This window comes from Temnothorax nylanderi, unplaced genomic scaffold, assembly GCF_030848795.1.
Source record: "Temnothorax nylanderi isolate EJ_2023f unplaced genomic scaffold, tnyl_v1.0 TNYL_tig0004_pilon, whole genome shotgun sequence".
NCBI lineage: Eukaryota > Metazoa > Arthropoda > Insecta > Hymenoptera > Formicidae > Temnothorax > Temnothorax nylanderi.
In genome coordinates, this window is record NW_027249066.1 from 2,089,470 (window position 1) to 2,108,630 (window position 19,161).

At 45.2% G+C, this 19,161-nt stretch overlaps 1 protein-coding gene across 8 annotated transcripts in view; it reads right to left on the reverse strand.

Annotated features, from left to right (window-relative positions):
* LOC139773910 (uncharacterized) overlaps nt 1–19,161 on the reverse strand; it is a 394,169-nt gene that overhangs the window by 361,151 nt on the left and 13,857 nt on the right. For all 8 annotated transcript variants that reach the window (XR_011718453.1, XR_011718452.1, XR_011718454.1 and 5 more), the window contains exon 2: nt 9,707–9,736. Coding sequence is in view for 4 of the 8 variants with exons in the window: in XM_071708767.1 (XP_071564868.1) it covers nt 9,707–9,736 (30 nt within the window). In the remaining 4 variants the exon portion in view is untranslated. The remainder of the gene's footprint in view (nt 1–9,706; nt 9,737–19,161) is intronic.

The following is a 19,161-nucleotide window of genomic DNA, read 5'->3' on the forward strand; positions in this document are numbered from 1 at the left end:
TCGATACATATATTTATTTGTTATTCACATCTGATTGTGAAAAATAGATAACAAAGCCTGGCAAACGAGATGTAGAGATGGAAAAAGGGACAGAGACAGAGTCCATTTTTCAAATGTAAAAACTGAAATAGCCGTTTATAAAAACTTTATGCCGTGAATATCATATATTTTGCTGCAGTTCGCTAAAGTGGTGGTTAATGAATACGCTGAGCTTTTTTTAAATACATCTAGATTTCGCGTTGTTAAAACTAAGCACGTCCAGAATTTAATTGGTTCTTGCAATCAAAATTGATGCATTAGTAAATTCATTGCTTTCGCACTGTACGATCGTGCCATATTTACTAAACGTATTAAACGATTAATAACTTATTGATCGAAAAAGAGGTAAATTTTTCGAATTTATGAATGTTCAATTAATCTATTAATACGATAATACAAGTGAAAAGTTTAAGCAAGATTTTTTTTATTTCAGCATAACTAAAATTCAGTTAAAAATTAGTATGCATGTCGCACTCAAAAGAAACTTATTTTGTGTTGAAGATTATATCTTTGATTAAGATTAGGTTTTCTACATGTCATGAGATAAAATATGAAATTATAAGCTTGACCATTCTGCTGCTGATTATTTGAAAAGAAAATCAGAAATAAACAAAAATTCAATAGATTCGATATTCAATAGACATAGTGTATTAAAATCATGCAAAGCAATTATGTTTTCCAGTCGCAGCCGGTCTCCCTAGTGCAGGAGCAATGTTTAAAAGACCTGACCTTACGTATGCTATCGATTGAATCCTTTTTACATCCGATCAGCTGTTTGGGCGGGCATGACTTTACGCTCCTTCTTCGTCTCGTATTTTTCAATTGCCGCGCTAACGAAATACTCCCGACAACGACGATGGTGGCGGCGCGGCGACCGGCAGTACCGGCACCCGTTTCAATAGCGCTCCGCGCGAACCAGCCGCACCCTTCCGCCCTGCACCGGCTGCGCCTGTATTTGATTAAACCTACCGGCGGCTGCAGGCACCGGTACACGCCGGTGTATACTCGGCTGAATGACGTATAAAGCCCACGGCCGCCCTCTCCTCGCCGCCGCCATCGTCGGACCCTGATTGAAGCATTCGACGGGGATATCTTGGATCCGTTAAATGTCGGACGTGTCTCGTTACGTTGCGTCCCGTGCGCTTCGGCGATATCCGTGTACACAGCGTGCCTCCGCTGCGGGATAACGCCTGGATTATAGGAAGGCAGGGCGGCCGAGCCGAGGATAGTTATCGCGCACCCCAGATCTTCCATATGAACGTATAAAAGATTTGATTACACTGTCCGCTACAAGCGTATTTTTACGCAAAAAGGAGTACACGATCATTTCGAGTGTTAATCACTTTTTTGTTTCTGACAACAATTGGGTTTTTTTCTGATAAAAAAATGTGGTGTAAAAAAACTGTATCTTTTAATTAAATTAAGTCCTCTTGTTCTCTTAATTAAATTAAGTGCTCTTGATGTTTTACAAGTATACACCCGACAGTGGTGGTCATTTATCTAAATACTTTCAAAATAAAAGGAAAATCAATTTCAGGAGGGATTCCATTAATTTAATCAAGTCATCGGTGACGTTCTCGCGACGGGATGATTTCTTCCCCCGGATCGCTTTGACTTTGTAGAAAAACATTCGATCGTTATTTGCTCGCTCGCGCGAATCAGCGTCCCGGACGGCGGCGATTAATTAAAATAGCGCGAACGCGATTTGGCGGCATAGCTGCGGCAGCGGTGGGTAGATTTTCCACGATACGACCGACCGTCTCTCTGTCCCTCGTCCTTTCTCTCTCTGTCTCTCTCTTCCCGTTCGTTCCTCTGTATCGCGCGCCTAACCGCCCTGTGCTCGTCGTCCTCTCTCTCGTCCGTTCTCCACTTCTACCCCTCCCTCTCCGCAGTCCCTGCCCTTTCCGCACGACCCAGACTCGCGGGGCCATTCGGCGTGGTTTACGCGCCCGGCATTCAGATGACCGCATTCGCACGACCCGAGGAATGTCCAACAATATCCGCGCGGCTACGGTCACCGACGACGAGGCTGCAGCGCGGAATTCAGCCGCTCGTTTCGCGTTTTTCTTTTTTTCCCCCGTTTTCCTCCTCCTCCTCTCTCTCTCTCTCTCTCTTTCTCGTCGCCATCGTGCCTCTCCCCCGCAATGTGTTATAGCGGGGTGCGCACCCCCGCGTCTCCCGCGCGGGCCTCTCTTTACGGTCCCCGTTTCAACTGATCCAGGTTTCCATCGTATACCAAACGCGTTTCGACCAGACGACTGCTATAGCTACCAGCCGCTTTCATTAATCGCTCGCCCGCGCGCGTCGATCGTATCAATGAACTCGGCGTTAAACGCCGACGAGCGGGATACTGTGAATCGCCACCGATGCGAATCGCGGATGCGCCCTCGAAATCTGACATTCGCTGCGATTCTTGTATCGGGCAGAAGAATGGTCGCAATCAATCGCGCTAATTCTTTTATTTTTATGTAATAACGCTTCAAAGTGAAAATAGCACGCATATATAAAAGAATTATATATAAAACTAAAATAAATAACAAGGTCTTTTAATTGTGGTTATAATAGCGAGCCAAGGTAAACCTGCTTTTTAATAAACATAATGTAACAGAATATCTTTGCAATATGTATGCCGTACAACTGCACCCAATAGAAAGCTGATGTCCCGCGATATTCTAATTAAATTCTTTTTTCTTCCAACAAAAAAAAAGAGAGGAAAAAAGCAAGCAATTCCACCATTCACAACTGTGATTCACGATACTCTCTATCGAGGGTTATCAGGACCGACGCTTCGCCAAGTCCGCCGAGCTGGAAGCACCAAGGGATACGTCCTGCAGGACAAGCGCGGAATTCGGAAGATAAGCAGAGAGCATAACTTCCCGGCGGGCGACGTAACTCAGCCGACCGCCGAGCACGGATCGTTATGCGTCCCCCGTCGCTCGTAACGCAACTATCTCGAAACTTGTTTTTCTCCTTTATTTTAATAGGTCCCGCCGCCACCTCTTCTTCCTTTTATCTCGCATTCGACGCGCTCCCCGGCGGCTAATTCGCCGTAGAAGAAACTTCGGGGGTCAGTAATTGATGCAAATGAGCCCCGGCGTCCGCGTCGGGCTATCGGTTTAATTTCCTTACGAAGTTTAGCGGCGATCGTTGCGTCTCTTAAGTCCCGTGCACGGCTTCGCGCGCGCTTTACGAAGTGTTAATACAAAGTACATCGATAATCGGCAAGCCGTGAAACCGATAGAAATGTTCAATAAGCAGTAAGAATATAGCAAAGTACAATATCAACGATTCTGAACAAAATATCGTTATTCGTTTTAATATAAGTTTTAATAGTCAATAAACTTATCAATGTGTAAATCATTTGGATTATGAAATATTCTTTTAGACAAGAAATATGATATTACATATAGTATCATATAATATAGCACGCGCGGTTGAGGTAGATAAAGACTATTTCCAATAATGAATATGAGCGATTCTCATAATATATATCGTTTGAAAACGTTACTACGTAAATAGACTCTAACGATACGAGGTCTATTCGTTTACACCATCGTTATTACCGCGCAACGTGCAGCGTGCATGCACACTATTCTAACGAAGAAACACGCGCGGTGTATATTTAATTAAATTCAATGTAATTATATCGGGCGTAGGGCGTAACGCGATATCGCGCGTTGTATAGATCACGAAATTGTTGAACCGCATATTATTTCGATAATTGCGAGCACACGCGCGCTCGCCGCGCCTTGAAAAGTCGCAGCGGTCACATAATATTCGATGTAATATGCAAATTGTAAATTGCGCCCCATAGCTAATATTAATTCCAGATAGCGCCGGATAACGGCGGAAAGAAACGCCAATTTTCCCTCGCCCGGTGCGCAAGGAGTGGGTGCGCGCGCGATTCTAATTACGCCAAGTTTTTCATTTCTACACCGATTTCGCATTACCCGAAGTCCGTGTCCTGTTCATTTAAGCGTATCGATACGATTATTGCCTGAATACCAATTAATGAACGAGAGTGCGAGAACACCATCAGAACCGCGAAGGAGGGGGATTTGTAGTTGTAACGCGGCGCGCACTCGTTCCAATTATGCTCCCCGGATAAGGGTTCCACGGGAATACGCATCCTTCGGCGAAATTACCATTCACCTCGGTGTCGTCTCAAGGCTACCGAGCCGCGGAGAAACGTGCCATTTTATCAATATCCGTTTTAACGCGAGGGAAACACGCGAAGCTTGCGCGACCCGTGTGGAATCGTGGCCGAGCAGAATCGTGCCATACGGACGCAACTATTGCAATAGTGCGCGGCGGTCTCTGTATCGCGTGGTGAGTGACGCAATCTGCTCCGAATCCCGACTTGTACCACCCTCGGAGTGCCCTGCACCCTGCGCCACATATACCCTCCGCCGCCATCCGCCATCCGCCACAGCCCGCATGCCGCTCTGTGCAACTTCAATGGCGGGCGGTATCGCTTCGCAACTGCGGGAAGATAAACCTCCAACCCTTGACCCCGCGACCTCGCCCGAGCCCGCAGTTTGCATTCGAGCCCGCGCATTCATTCCAGTTTATAAAACTCGCGCCCCTCGTGCATCAACTCGCGCTCTCTCTCTCTGTCTCCCGTCCGCTCGCGCTTCCCGATGCGGCAGCGGACGGTGTCGGCGGCCGCGGCGCGGCGAGGGCTCGGCGTTAACACGTACGATACTAAATCGCTGACGCGATTCTCCGGGCGTGTAGCCGGTGAATTATAAACGGGGAACCGACGCTTCCGAAAGATTAAACGTAATTATTTATTCCGAGCATCGTTGTGGAAAAAAAAACATGGGGTTTTGTTTTCGTCAAATCGGATTGCTCGAACACAGCGATTGACAATAAAAATTTCTTAATTAAATTCGCATTTGTTCCCTACCGTTACATTATATAAATCAATAAATAGATAGCTAAATTCAATTGTAGATAAAAATAGAGAGAGAGAGAGAGAGAGAGAGAGAGAGAGAGAGAGAGAGAGAGAGAGAGAGAGAGAGAGAGAGAGAGAGAGAGAGAGAGACGTTTGAAGAATTGATATCTCTTTGGTAAAACTCTTGGCATGTGGGAAAAACCATTTAAAAATGGTACAAAACGAATTTTGGAAATTCATCTAGAATTGGTGCGTCGCCAATATCGGTATCTCTACTCAGATGCAACGCTCTCAAAATTTGACTTATACCACTTCCAAGATAAACGATTCGAGTAAGTATCCCATGTAGAATTTCGAAATAACTTCTCGAATATCGTCCCTCCACTTCCGTTGCGTTTAATACAGTATTCACGAGACGTTTTCTACGCGAGACTCAGTATATGGATATTCGCGATACATATTCGTCGCGGATGCAAGCTCGGCTGACCGATATATTGAGAGCGGAACCGAAATGCATATGTACAGATGAAAATATATATTTCGACGATCTCGGGGGGATAATCTGGCTTAGGGACGCAGATAGGCTATCCGCGTGCGACGACGACGAAAACGGTACGAAGGATATTTGCCGGCCACGAGCTCTTCCACCTCTCCCCAAACCTCCCAGCGAACCGCTGAATTCTGCCTAATGATTATTTGTCGCTGTGGTAAGTGTCGCGCTTAAAACAACATTACTCGACCGCAAGTACCGGCGAGCCACTTCTCTTTTCTGGATTAAACCGCCTCTCACTGTCGTAGCCAGCTCTAAATGTCACCGACGACTTTTATGCATAATGTTATTGCAATATACATATTTTCTCCAAAAATATACTTCATTTATAATAAATTTGTGCGGTATGCAATACGCGTACTGGTTGACGAATCTATATAGAGAAAAGAAGAAAAAATGCTATTCTTTCTTTATAGAGAGAATGTAGTTCTATAACAACTGTAATTGTGAGATAATTAGTAAAAATAAATTACAGAAGCTAAATAAGAACATTCTTTAATTAATATCATTTTCTGTATTTTTAAAATAGAATATAAATTATTTTAAAATAAGATATCAGATAAAAGATATCCCGTTAGGAATCGTGCAACTAACTGATATAAGTTTTAAGTCGCTGTGGACAAAGTACCCTGATATCCTTGAAAATGTATCGCCAGCCTGCACGTTTTGCGGAAGAAACTGCCATTATCGTATCAGTCCCGTGTGCGCCACGATCGACAGTCAAGACCGACCACTTGGCTTTCACGCTATCGTTTTTCTCTTAAACTTTCAAGAGTCGGCTACGTAAAGCCGGGGAAAAGTAGGGCGGAAAAACGGGGGCCGAAAAGTACGTCAAGCCTTGCCACGCTGACTTGGCGGTGCACGGTGCGGCCGTGCGCGGCCGCCATAATCCCTTAATATTCCTGGGTGCTTCGATACATTATGGGCCGGCTATTAACTCTGCGTTAACTCGGCGCAAACGGGATACCCGGTTTGCCGGTTGGCTGGATTATACAAGAGAAAAATGACCTTATTGGTTCGGAGCTGGAACCAGGCTCGGGGGGGTCTGTTACACCCTGGTACAGCAGCGGCAGCTGGGGTAGTGGGTAGCGGCGGGGCTCGGTCGAGCGAGTTGCAATAATGCGATTCTCCCTGCCTCTACCCCCCTCCCCCATCCCTCTCTATCTCTCTGCCATCACCCACACAGCCTCGCTCTTTCTCCGTTAATGCTTTCAGCCGTAAACACCGAATAGAACCGAATAGAATGCAGTAAAGGGAACTAACGTGTGCGTATGTACGCGATTACGCTCGCCGCAGTGTGGCGTGTCCGCTACGTGCACACACACACACACATACACACACACGGCGTTACGTGTGCGTGCGTGCACGCAATATGTGTGCCGGCTACGGCACGTGCACTCCGTACACTTAGAAACTGCGGTATCGACACGTGAATCGAAATTTATCGAACGCGATTCTTCGATACGCTCTTCGCTTCTTTGCCACGCTATCTACTCGCTCTCCCGCGGGACGGAATTAGAAATTACCGTTAAACATCCAACGTTTTATGCGATATCTTCTTATTTGGTGCCGTTCTGGTATGAAATATTATGCGGCGAATGGGGCGGACCGGCGGAATTCCCCGCATTGTGTCTCAACAGCTCATATATATATATACTTTTGCAGCGTCCGGATAATTTTCTTGGAAGAGTAAACCACATTCGTTTCCCAGACATAATTTAGAGTCGCAAACGTTTGTAACCATCACCGCGGGGACAATGCAATCCGTTAATTATTTAATTAATTACAGACCTAGACAGGCGCGTTTTATATTGCATGTACTGCGACAGCAACAGTGCACACGTAGGTAGAGGATGCAATAATCCGCGTCTACATTACGCACCTATCGTCCGATGAGTCCAAACTGTGCCTCGCCCATTGTTATTTGTTACAAAACGCATTTCGACTGCCTGCAGCGCCTGCCATTTCGGCTATTAAATAAAATACGAGCGACGTCAGTTGGTGTTCATTAACGGTCGGGCTAACGATTCGATTGTAGCGCGATTGCGCGTTTAACCCGATCACGCATTCGCCAAAGAAAGGACTATCCAGTATTAAAAATCATCGAGAGATAGTTATTCAATAATTCGCCCTTGTACTATATGTTTGCAAAAAGGCAGAAGGTATTGACAACGCGAACACTATGGAATATTCAATTAAAAAAAAAAAAAAAAAAGGAAAAAAAATATTCTGCACGCTACACACGGTAAGTTTTATCGCAATGCACTGTTTTTTTTAGGCGGACCGTATTTTTCCATATAAATCCTCCTTTTTATTTGGACATGCATTTAACACGAGTGTCATCATGTTTCTGTAACAGTCGTCGAAACATCCACTGCGGCATATGGCAATTTGTTGTAATAAAAATATCGGAGAGTTATACGCACTGCGTTATGCACGTATACAGAGCTGGGAAATGCAGTTTCCACCAATGAGAATTTATATACGCCATTTTATCCTATTGATTTGGAGGCCGCATCATAAAACTCTAGGTAGCTTCGCGAGCGCGCGAGCGCGCGAGCGCCAGCAAGGTTACCCGGGAATTTTTCACCGCGGCGTGAAATTTTATTTTCGGGGGCTTTTGTCCGTCCGGATTACCGATTTCGCCCACAGTGTGCCGGGCGCGGGCCGCGCCCGGTCGCCGAACTCCTCGGCGATTCGCAAATAAAGTCGTGCCTAGCAGACAAATGAAACCGTATAGATTTTCGTTATTGAGAGACCTGCATCAGCGACCGAAAGAGCCGGTGCGCGGGCCTGCACACGGCGGTGGTTCTCGTTCACTTCCATCGCCCGAGTATTGCGATCGGCCCTCGCCCCCACGCAATCTGCAATAACAACCCTCGCTCCATACAACCCCGTGTCCGTCCGCCCCTTTCCTCTTTCGCGCGGCCACTTCCCTCGTTTCCTATGCCATCTCTACCTGCTCGCTCTTTCCCTGCCATCTACTCCGATTCTTTGCCTGCCATAAAGACTCTCTCGTTCACTCGCTCGTGTGAACATGCGCTAAACGCTACACCGGATCTACGATATGCTCGACTTCTGTACACTTTCGTCTACGTATGTGAGAACGACGGTCAGTAACTTGAGTGCATATTTTTTTATTTACGCTCATCTGTCGCGTATTACAAAACAATGGCATCGCGAGATTTATCAGGACTTGTTGAATTTAATATATCATTTAATAAAAATAATATATATATGTATATATATTTATGTCAATATTGTTATGTAGAGAAGTTGTTTTAAAAATAATTTCCTTCAAATACTTGAGTAATTATTCGTAGATTGATTTTAGAAACAAGAAAAAAAATTATATTGATATTGATTAAAATATTAGAATGCAATTTTCCAATAATGCACAACGAAGTTAACATTAAAAAATTTATTGGAAACATAGAATAAATACGTCTGTTCATCGTGTGAGTATTTTTACTCTAGTTTCCAATAATTCGATCCACTCTCGGCGACTATAAACCTCTCTTATGTAAGTGGTTCGATCGTATACACAGTCGCGAACAAATAGCGAAGAGATACTATGCCAAATTCATTTTCCATCAATCGTCGCGAGATGTTTTCGTCTACACGCCACGCTTAAGCGCGACACGAATGTCCGTTTGTGCGCGACGGTGATAAAAATATTCGTCGCAATCTCGCGAAAACAACTTCGCGCGAGAATGCTCGATTTCAGTTTTGTTTCCTGGTGATCAGAGCGGCACCAAGAGACACGTTACGCACCACGGCCATTCGCGGGCCGGCGGCGCGACGCGACGGGAGACGGTTTGCCTTTCCGGTTCGAGGGATTTCGTTCGTAGTGCTTGGGTCATTTCCAAAGCAAACCGAAACGGGGCGGCTGAATGGGCATCGAATCGCGACCGCAACGCCGAACTACCGCAAACGCGAGCGTAACGCAAACTCGACAGGAACGAGTACCTACGTTCTACGCCTCATATATCGAGGGTCCTTTTAGCAGCTTCGCGGTCGGGGCCATTTGACAGGTCCTACATAATGAATGGTCCCGCGTGCTCATACCAGCTGCGAACAGATTATCGGATCACAAACGCATTGACGTCCGCAGGAAACTAAACTAAACTAACGATCCACAACCCGCCGATGATTCTCCCAGCGAAGAGCAACGAATCGTTACGGCGGCGATTGAGGCGATGAAAGAGTTTTCCTCTTACCTTATTTGCATCTGCAGAGATCTCCACAAGCTGAAAAATAAAAGAAACTTTATTAGCGAGATATTTTATTTTTTATTTTATACATAAAAAAATTTGTATATAAAAATATTTTAATACTATTAAAATTAAAATTAAAATATTCGTTTAATATCTTAATAATTAGCAGCCATAAAAAATATATTGGTATAATGGCAATCTCAAGTAATAATAAATCCGTTTGTGAGGCTTGACGTGCAACGACAGATTTATCGAAGTTCGGGGTAGCTAAATAATTGCAATATTCTTCTTCGGTGAACAGTCTAGTCGCTGCGACGCGACGCGACGCGACGGAAACAAATATGGTATTAATGACGCACAATCGCGCGATCGTGCATGTGATATCTCGATACCCGACCACTTTATTGTCGCTATCGGATTAACCATTTTAATTTAATCATCCGCGCACTGATCGGCCGATAGCAAACACGGAAAAACAATTTCCTATTGATCGCTATCTCGGGTGCACTTGTCGCGGCGCGAACGCCATGCGATCGAAAATTGCATTTCGGTGATGGCTCTCAATCAGCCTTCGAGGACGCTTTTTTCTCTCGTTTCTAAAAGTCATCTCAAAAATAATTGTTTTCGAAAAATCAGGCCCGCGATAATCAAATGATAACGCGGCGGGAATTTCATTCCCGCTTCACGTACGAATAATGCCAATATATAAACAAATGCCTCTATCTGTCTATCCATCGATTTATTCCGGTGGGCGCACAAAGATACATTACTTTATAATGCGCTCCACTTTCCTCTCTTTCCATCTCCTCTCGAATGCAACGATGAATTGCCCATTTCGTATGGTCATGCAAAAGCGGTGCATTTAACGTGGAATAATGCACGACCTTACACAACCTTGCACGATCGGGACGCGTTGTATAATCCAGCGCGCGGACCGTCGTACTCGTCGTAGTCGAAAACTCGCCGCCGCGCCGCGCCGCGCCGCGCCGCACGACCCGACGTTAATGTAATATCGCGACGACAGAATTACACGGCGTATTACGCGCGGCAATCGGCCGTACACGATGCACAATAGAAGGATATGCGGGTACCAATCGTAGGGCAACCGGTACGGGGCCAGGAGAGGGCGGGGGGAGGGGGGAGGTCATGGCGCATTGTTATGCAAGCAATGCGACGTGTTATGTATTGTTATGTTATTGGCGCATAATTGATGTCACATTAGCGTCGCGCGCACCGTTCCTGTAATGAACCGACGTATATCGCCCGGAATCCTGCGTATATGCGTCTACGTAACGGGCGTCTCGTACATCATGCAGCCACGCAGCATCTCATAGTCCGTCCATTGCAGCGATATCTACTTCGCTCGAGAGTCTTTGAACTCCTGTTGTCGTTCGAAATGGACGTCCAGCTCTCGAAATCACGTATATAACGATGCATCGCGCAAAGAGATATAATAATGTCATTTAATAAAATATTTTATTGTACCTGTGTCGTGAAAATCTTACCGATTAAAATCAACAATTCGCTGCGTATCAATACTAGATACAAACTCACAATGAATAATAAAGTTACAGTTACTCTAAATTAAAATCATAAGAGATTATATATGGTAATATCCGGTAGATCAATTTATCGCGCTAATTAATTATCGTACTTTGGGATAATACCATTTAATGCCTTGCGCTTCATGTATATTGTATAACATGGCATATAATAGGGAACTATCGAACAACGGTTTATTAATTAACAAATGAGTAAATCTCGCGATGATTTATTGTTTGATAGTTTGCCAAAGGTGTTTAAATAAGAATTCGATCAATATAATGTGTGATTTATTGTCTAGCTAACGTTTTGTCGGAATAATAAAAATTTAAAAAAATGTGAAATACATCTGTCAAATAATTTTATTGATAGGTGAAGAATTTCCTTCAGACTGTGACTTGATTTAAAAGCAAATTTCTCAAAATGCCACACGCACCTGGCGCGTCCAGATATGGCAATCTCATACCCAGATATGTATATACACTTTCGCGGAAGATCAGATACGCAGCATCGATCGGTCAGCATTCCGGCTGGCAATCTGCAGCAGTTATTTACAATCGAGCACTCGTTAGCCGCCTACTCTACCGCCTATTCCCTCTTTTTCTAGTCCTCTTTCCCTTTTTCGCCTCTCTCTCTCTCTCTCTCTCTCTCTTCCCTCCCCTCCCCTCCCCTCCCCCTCTCCTTTTTTCTCTTTGTCCCTCCACCAACGTACAGCATCGCGTCACGCGTGACGCAAATCGGATTTTTCTCGTAAATTGATAAAATGTCGGCCCGTAATTCGCTACAACGTCCGGCAACTATCGACCTACCTTCGGAGCTCGTCGCACCGAACGCTTTCAACGCGTCAAACTCCGAGACGCGGCGCGCGCATTTTTTTCACGGATAGCCGTACTGCCATACATTTCGTTTATTAAAAAAAGAAAGAGGCCGGCGCGAGAATAACGACCGCGCACGGGAGCGACCTCGGAAACACCGCACAAGAGTCCGCGAATCCTCCCTGTTGGTCCAATTAAGTCGCGAAATGAACACGCGTGGCCCATTCGATAGTGACCATTCGACGCTTCGCGAAGGACCACTAATGAACCGAGCATGTTCGCGCTGGATACCTCGTGGAGGATTTTAAATATATGTGAATCGTGCGCGATAAAATTTAATAACATGCCACATACCACATCGTTAAATTATGATAAGTTTTACATATATTTCATAATTAATGATTTAAAAAATTTGACGATCTTGTTGATTGAGCTCTTAAAATAGCGGTTACTTATATTAGCCCTCTTGAAAAAAAAATGACTTATAATTTATATTAAAAGACTAGTTCGAGTATCATTACGTGCATGTATGTAGATCCACCTCCTCCGGTCTCGATGGACCTAAGGGATAATAGAGGCCAACTCCGGAAGTCTGTACTCGAGTCGACAAATCAGGCAGTTTAATGCTGGCGAAAATGCAGGTTGGACTATCGGGTGGGAGTTAGGGGTTTACAGGTCTCGGGGGTGAGTTTATCGCCGAGCTAAGTAATACGAATGTGTCTGTGCCCGCGACTGCTGGTGGGTGCCTAGCCTCGGAGTTATCTACGGAGGACAAGCTTCTCGCAGTATAGTTACGATCCTAGCTCGCGTCCATCCATTCGGATAAATATTCGTTTTTCCGAGAAAGCCTCTGTTCTTCCGCCGGCCAACGCGCCAGCACTTCCCTGGCGCGACGTTGCGAGGCGAGAAGGCGGACGAAGTTTTCTAACTCTAAACGGATTTCAACCATTCTGCACCAAGTATTGGAAACGATATCGCCCCCACGTTCCCGAGCGTTTTACGCCGAGAAATCTCGTCGGCGAGTTCCTTTTATTACACTTTATCTTTCAGATATTATATTTCTTATTTCATGTTTTATGCATATACTATACATATATGTCAGCGTGAAAGATTTTCACACTGAATATAAATTTCATGTATCTGTAATTGTATCTTATGTAAAGTATAATTGTATAATCATTTAAGATAAAAATAAAATGTTTATTATGACTATCTGTGGCAGCAATTATTTACGAGATATTAATCAAACATTTAATCCGTTCGATGTTTAGAACATTATACATGGCTAACTAAATATTTCTGTGTCTCTGATGCACGCCGAGCTCAGTGAGAATTGATTCCAATTCCGCTGATCATTCCCCTATGTCACCGTCTTTACAACTACTCTAAAATACGCGCAGTTAACGATTCCGTAAGGGTCTTAAGGGAAACTTTCTGTTCTCGACGCGGCGTTGTTAAACTCTTTACGACGCCCATTCGTCGCTACAATGGCGCCGCTCGTCGGTATATAGGCCGTTCGAATGAACGAACGAATGGTCCCAGAGATCTCAAGAAGGGCCATTTATCTACAGCTGTCGACCGTTACCTGGAAGATTTTCGCGAACTTTACAAAGATGCGTGATTATGCTAATGGCGCGCACGCGGTGGCGCGCGATCGGCCCCCGGAATAAGGACGAAAATCATTCGTCTTCGACTGCTGCCGCCGGATGGGACGAGGGCTGGGAAGTGTCTGCGAATAACGAAGATATTCAGAACTCTCCGCTTCAGAAGAGCAATACGAAACGTGAGGCAGATGCTGAATGAGGGCGATCGAGAACACGCGGCCCGTTGCTATATGTTTCTTAATTAGTATCGCGTTATCCTATCACGACTTACGTTCCCTTTCGACACGATACCTACCACGTCCTGCTGTCCCCTGAACTGAACGGTACAAGAACGAAACGCGAATTATCGAGCGACGCTAATGTCGCATGAGTAAAGCGATGAATAAGAAATTCAAGAAATTATTTTATTTAATTATTTAATTAAATAATTTAATTATTTAATTATTTATTTTATTTAATTATTTTTTTAAATTATTTTATTATTTTATTTTATAGAAACACAAAATTATCAATTTTTTTCAATCTTTATAATTCTCTTATAATCTTTTATATTCTTGTTATAAATAAATAAATAAATTATGATACATTGAGGCTATATTTGCTTTTGTTGAAGAAATCTATCTTAACAGTCGACGCAATAGACGCTCATACACTGAGAGAAATGTTGAAGAAAGTTTTGTTGAAACAACCAAAATTTTGTTACTGTAACAAAATTTTGGTTAATTTTGGTTGTTTCAACAAAACATTTTTGTTACTGTAACAAAATTTGGTAGTTTCAACAAAACATTTCTCTCAGTGTACCTCGTACAATAAGTGTACAAGTAAATTTTTTCCTTCTTACTTTAGTGTATGTTCGTGTGAGAAGATATTTGGAAAATATCAGGGTTGAAACAATCCCGGAAAACGGTGGCTCGTGTGGCCGCTGGAATGTAGTTAAGGATAATAGCCCGAATGAATCGAGCGGACCTTAATGCCGGCGCAGAATGGGGGTTTCAAACAAATTCGGGGTTGCGAATATACGGGAGGAAGTTCGGTCGTGGGCGTAGGTACCTACGAGGCCGAGGGAGGAGAGAAGGATAGGAAAGAGGCGGAGAGATTACCGAGGATCATTAATAACGCGGAGCACCATTATATCCGGTAACTTTTATCTGCTTGGACGAGCACTAATGAATATAATGACGTGCTCCCTCCCCGTCCCGATCACGTTATTTATTCCCGCCTATCTCTCACTTTCTTTCTCGTGCCTTGCGGCAATCGTGTCGTCGTCGTCGCGTCGTCAGCCACTCGATGATCCGCGCGGGAAGATCGTCGTCGGTCGGGAAATTCCTCTCGTCGAGCGATTAATTAACTTTCTCGTGTCGCGCGCGCTTTTAAATAGGGTGGGTGGAGCATCGCGTTGTTTTATCGCGCGCATTCGCCGCATTCGCGTCGCTCGACGACCATAATTCGACGGTTACACGCGCGATCATCATTCGGTATGTCGGGTACGATACGCGAGTAGGCGAAAGCATGCAACGACGAAACTGCGATGCACGTACGCCCCTCTAAATCCGGACCGGTCGAAGATGGATGCGACGAGTGCGACGAATGGATGCGCGCATTATGTGCCCGTTATACGCGGATCGTCGAACATTCGCGGTCGTTTGCGCACCAGGACCATTCGCAACAAGGCGTCGCGCCTGTCCGGCGCTTGTCATTACCGCCGCATGATAAAATCAATAATCGATGCCAAACATGCTCGACGTCGTTCTAGCAACCGGACGTCGAATCACCGTCGAGTATTAATAGGCATCGATCGCGGAGCGGCCGTTGGATGTACATACGTGTCGCGAATTGATGAAAAATCTGGTGTGAATACGCGCGAGCGCGAACGAGTTCAGCCGCACGCAAATTTCAATTTGCGGTGCTCAAACTCCCCCCTCTCTCTCTCTCTCTCTCTCTCTCTCTCTCTCTCTCTCTCTCTCTCTCTCTCTCTCTCTCTCTCTCTCTCTCTCTCTCTCTCTCTCTCTGCGATGTTAATTATTTCCAGTCTTTATGCGCCTCTGTTTTTGCTGCAGCGTGACGCTCGGTTTTTCACGGTATATCGCGCTCATTAATGTTAAAAAAGTTTACGACAATTGCTGTTGCAAAAAAGTACGATGTACGATCTTGCTGTCGCGCTAAATTTACCACAGCTGCGTAAAATTACGTTTCTACTTTCAAAGAAGTATACTTGACTACCTCTTCTTCTTGTATCTTTTTGAATAAGAATTTATTAATTGTAAAATAAGTAGAACGCGAGTAGACGATAAATGTGCAGCTTTATGTTACAAAATTACAAATTAGGCCGAACCATAAGTATAAAGTCTGCAATTAACGGAAGAAAAATCTTTTTTAATAGCTCGTAATTTAACGTAAGTACTGTAAATTTAAGTTTAGTACCGAACGTGTAACTATAAAATGAGTAACATTCTTCTTCAGTTAATTTCACTAAATGCGATGCTTCCGGGTAAATACACGATCGTCGAGATACTCTGTATAGTAGACATATCTCTCGACGCGCGTAAAGAGGTATATCCGTTTTGCGCAGTATCCATTATCATCGAAGGACATGATGATTCGATTCGATCGTCGGATGGCGCATTATGTCATCAGCCAATAATCCCTCCTCTGAAGTATCCCTCCGGCCGGGTCACCCATTAACCCCGATTCGCTCTCTCGTAATATCTCTCGTATTTGGTACGGAACGCGTATGCATATTCGCAGCATCGCGACGCGGCGCGATGCAGCGCTCGTACATGCCGGGACGCCAAATACCGCGACCACTCGCCGAGAGACCATTAAAAAGTTACGGCGCGCGGCGGCGTAAATGAAGACGTATTTTCACGTGCGCGCTAGAGAGAGAGAGAGAGAGAGAGAGAGAGAGAGAGAGAGAGAGAGAGAGAGAGAGAGAGAGAGAGAGCTCACGTGGCAGAGCATAGAATGGAACGTGGCGGTGCATTGAATAATGCGCGAATAACGCCGTTGATGCCATCGAACGACCGGCGTAAAAAAAAACCCGCCATATATAATCCATTATCTAATCCGGAAGGGAACGTTTACTAGCTTTACGGGTCGCGGTATTTCGCCGGTAAATCTCCCTTTACGCTGTTTACGTTAGCGAGAAACGGCGTTTATTGCGCCGCGCATCGGACCGCACGCGATAATTACGTTGCGTTTGCACGACGCGTCGGATTTTCTCAATTAGACGCCAGCCGGCGCGGCGCGGTGAGTCAAAGGCGCAAATTAAGACCGCGCGCGGGCCGATTCGGATAACCGAGTTGTAACTTCGCGAGTGGGTGGAGCGGACGGACGGAGCGAATGAATGGGAGGTTAAGGATGGATCAATGAGGGCAAAGGGATAGCACGATTGCTTTCCGCGAGAAGGAAGGGACAGGGGATTAATTGAAATCCCGCGGCGACGCCGTCGGGTCAGCGATTCGCAAGCTCCGGTGGTGTACGAAACTTTGGAAGCGGGTACACGAGAGGGTACACCTCTACAGACCGCGGCCGCTCTTGGTATATACTGCAGGCTTGGAACTTCCACGCTATGCGAATACCGTGAAATAAGACTGATTTAGAGTTCACGACATCGATAGCTTAACCGTAGTTTACCCCGGTTATCGATTATCGTTCGTCTCTCTGATCCCAAGATTGCCGAAGCCAATTAGCCAGTGATAACCTCGTGTTCTTGTTGAAACTAGACGATAGTATGAATTTTTTAGTATACGACACGTACACACGTGCATCAATAAAGATTTAGCTTGCGTTTCTAATAAGTGCAGGCAAACATGCAATCGCTAAAAGAAATTTGTACAAAATGCAACAAGATACTATAGATCCACAAAATAGGAAAAGCAATAATAAAAATTGAAAATAAGAAAATTGAATTCTCAAGGTTTCGCGTTTCAGTTGGAAAAATATGACATTTTTGTGGAATCGCATTTCTACACTCATATAATGTTAACGTGCTGTGTTGATCACGCTTAGCCCATTTCTTGTCGAAAACGAAAAATGGTAATCCCACTAAACGAGCGAAGAATGAAGAACCTAAGCGATGAGATGTTTGCCTCAGCAACTTGTCAGAGAAGTTGTCTAACGGAAGAAATTGATGATGCTGCACCTATCCTCCGCCGCGCGGGAACGTAAGATAATAATGCGGTGCAAAAGTTTCGTTGATGTGTGTAACAATATATTTCGCGCGACTTGACGTCCGTTCATGATGCGACGTTTAAAAACTCGGCGCGCTTCGCCGAGATCCCACGAGATTCCATCGATCACGAGGGGGCCACTGGACTCTCTCTCTCTCTCTCCGCCGCAAACAAAAATAATCCTATTTGCGCAAACGCGGCGGAATTCGAGAGTCCGTCGATCGCCCCCGTTCATCAATTCGCCTTTTCGCCGAAGAAGGGGCTTCTTTCACGAGTTCCGAGTTCTCCCGAGAATTATCGCTTCTCGATGCTCGACGCTCGACGCTCGGCACGAGAGCGCCGCAGTCAACAGACAGAAAAACAGAGGCAAGCAACCGGGATGAAATACGATAGCCGGTTCTCGCTGATACGCCGCGAAAAACCGCGGAGATCCGTCGGAAGATTCGCTTCGACCGAATTCGCGGCTCAACGACCAATCAGCGGGACGACCGGCGGGAATCGCGAAGAACCATCCGTCTTGTCGTCGCCAAGGGCATTATCATATTTCCTAGGCAGCCACGAGATGCTTCCCGAGCCGATCCTCGTCGAGCGATACCTCACGCACGAAGGATGACGCCGTCACTTAAGCGAATGAGTCTCTTCTCGGAACCAATCTCGCGGAGTTTCATTTGCATCATCAACGATGGTGCATCGACGGTTGCGCGGATCTGACGTCGCGCGGTTTCGTAAACAAGTCTCGCGTCGCTTCTTATCCCCGGCGCGGCGCGCCGCACGGCGAACTCGTTAAAAGTTACTGCGGCACTCGATTAAGATAACGTCGCGCGGAGCAACGAGGTATACCCCCCGATTTCGGATCCAGCGGATACCCGACTGGTAGATCCGGATTCGATATCGATTTATCGTCGATACCCTGTTATCGCGGCGAAGCCGTCTTCATGATTGGTAAACATAGTTCGACGCGATCACGCGAATTGCCACGCGACGTTTCTTGGTGTTAGGGCTGTCGCGACATTCACCCTGGGCAAAGAATTGCTATTCAAGAAATATGTATCAAGAACGCATCTTAATATATGCTTTTTTTCACGACGATCGCTGTTTGTCTTAAGGATTTTAAAAGCAGTCTACGTCTCGATACGGATTTCGCGGATTGCAGCAGAACACCTTCGATATACATATATTAGCGTAGTAACACACCGATCTACGTAGGGCCGCAAAACGGCGGAATAACGTAAGAGGTAATTTAGAATTTCCACCAAGATGGAGATCCACTTAGCAACGGAATGCCGGCTGAGAGCGAATATAGATTGGGCTTAAAACAGAATATCTTT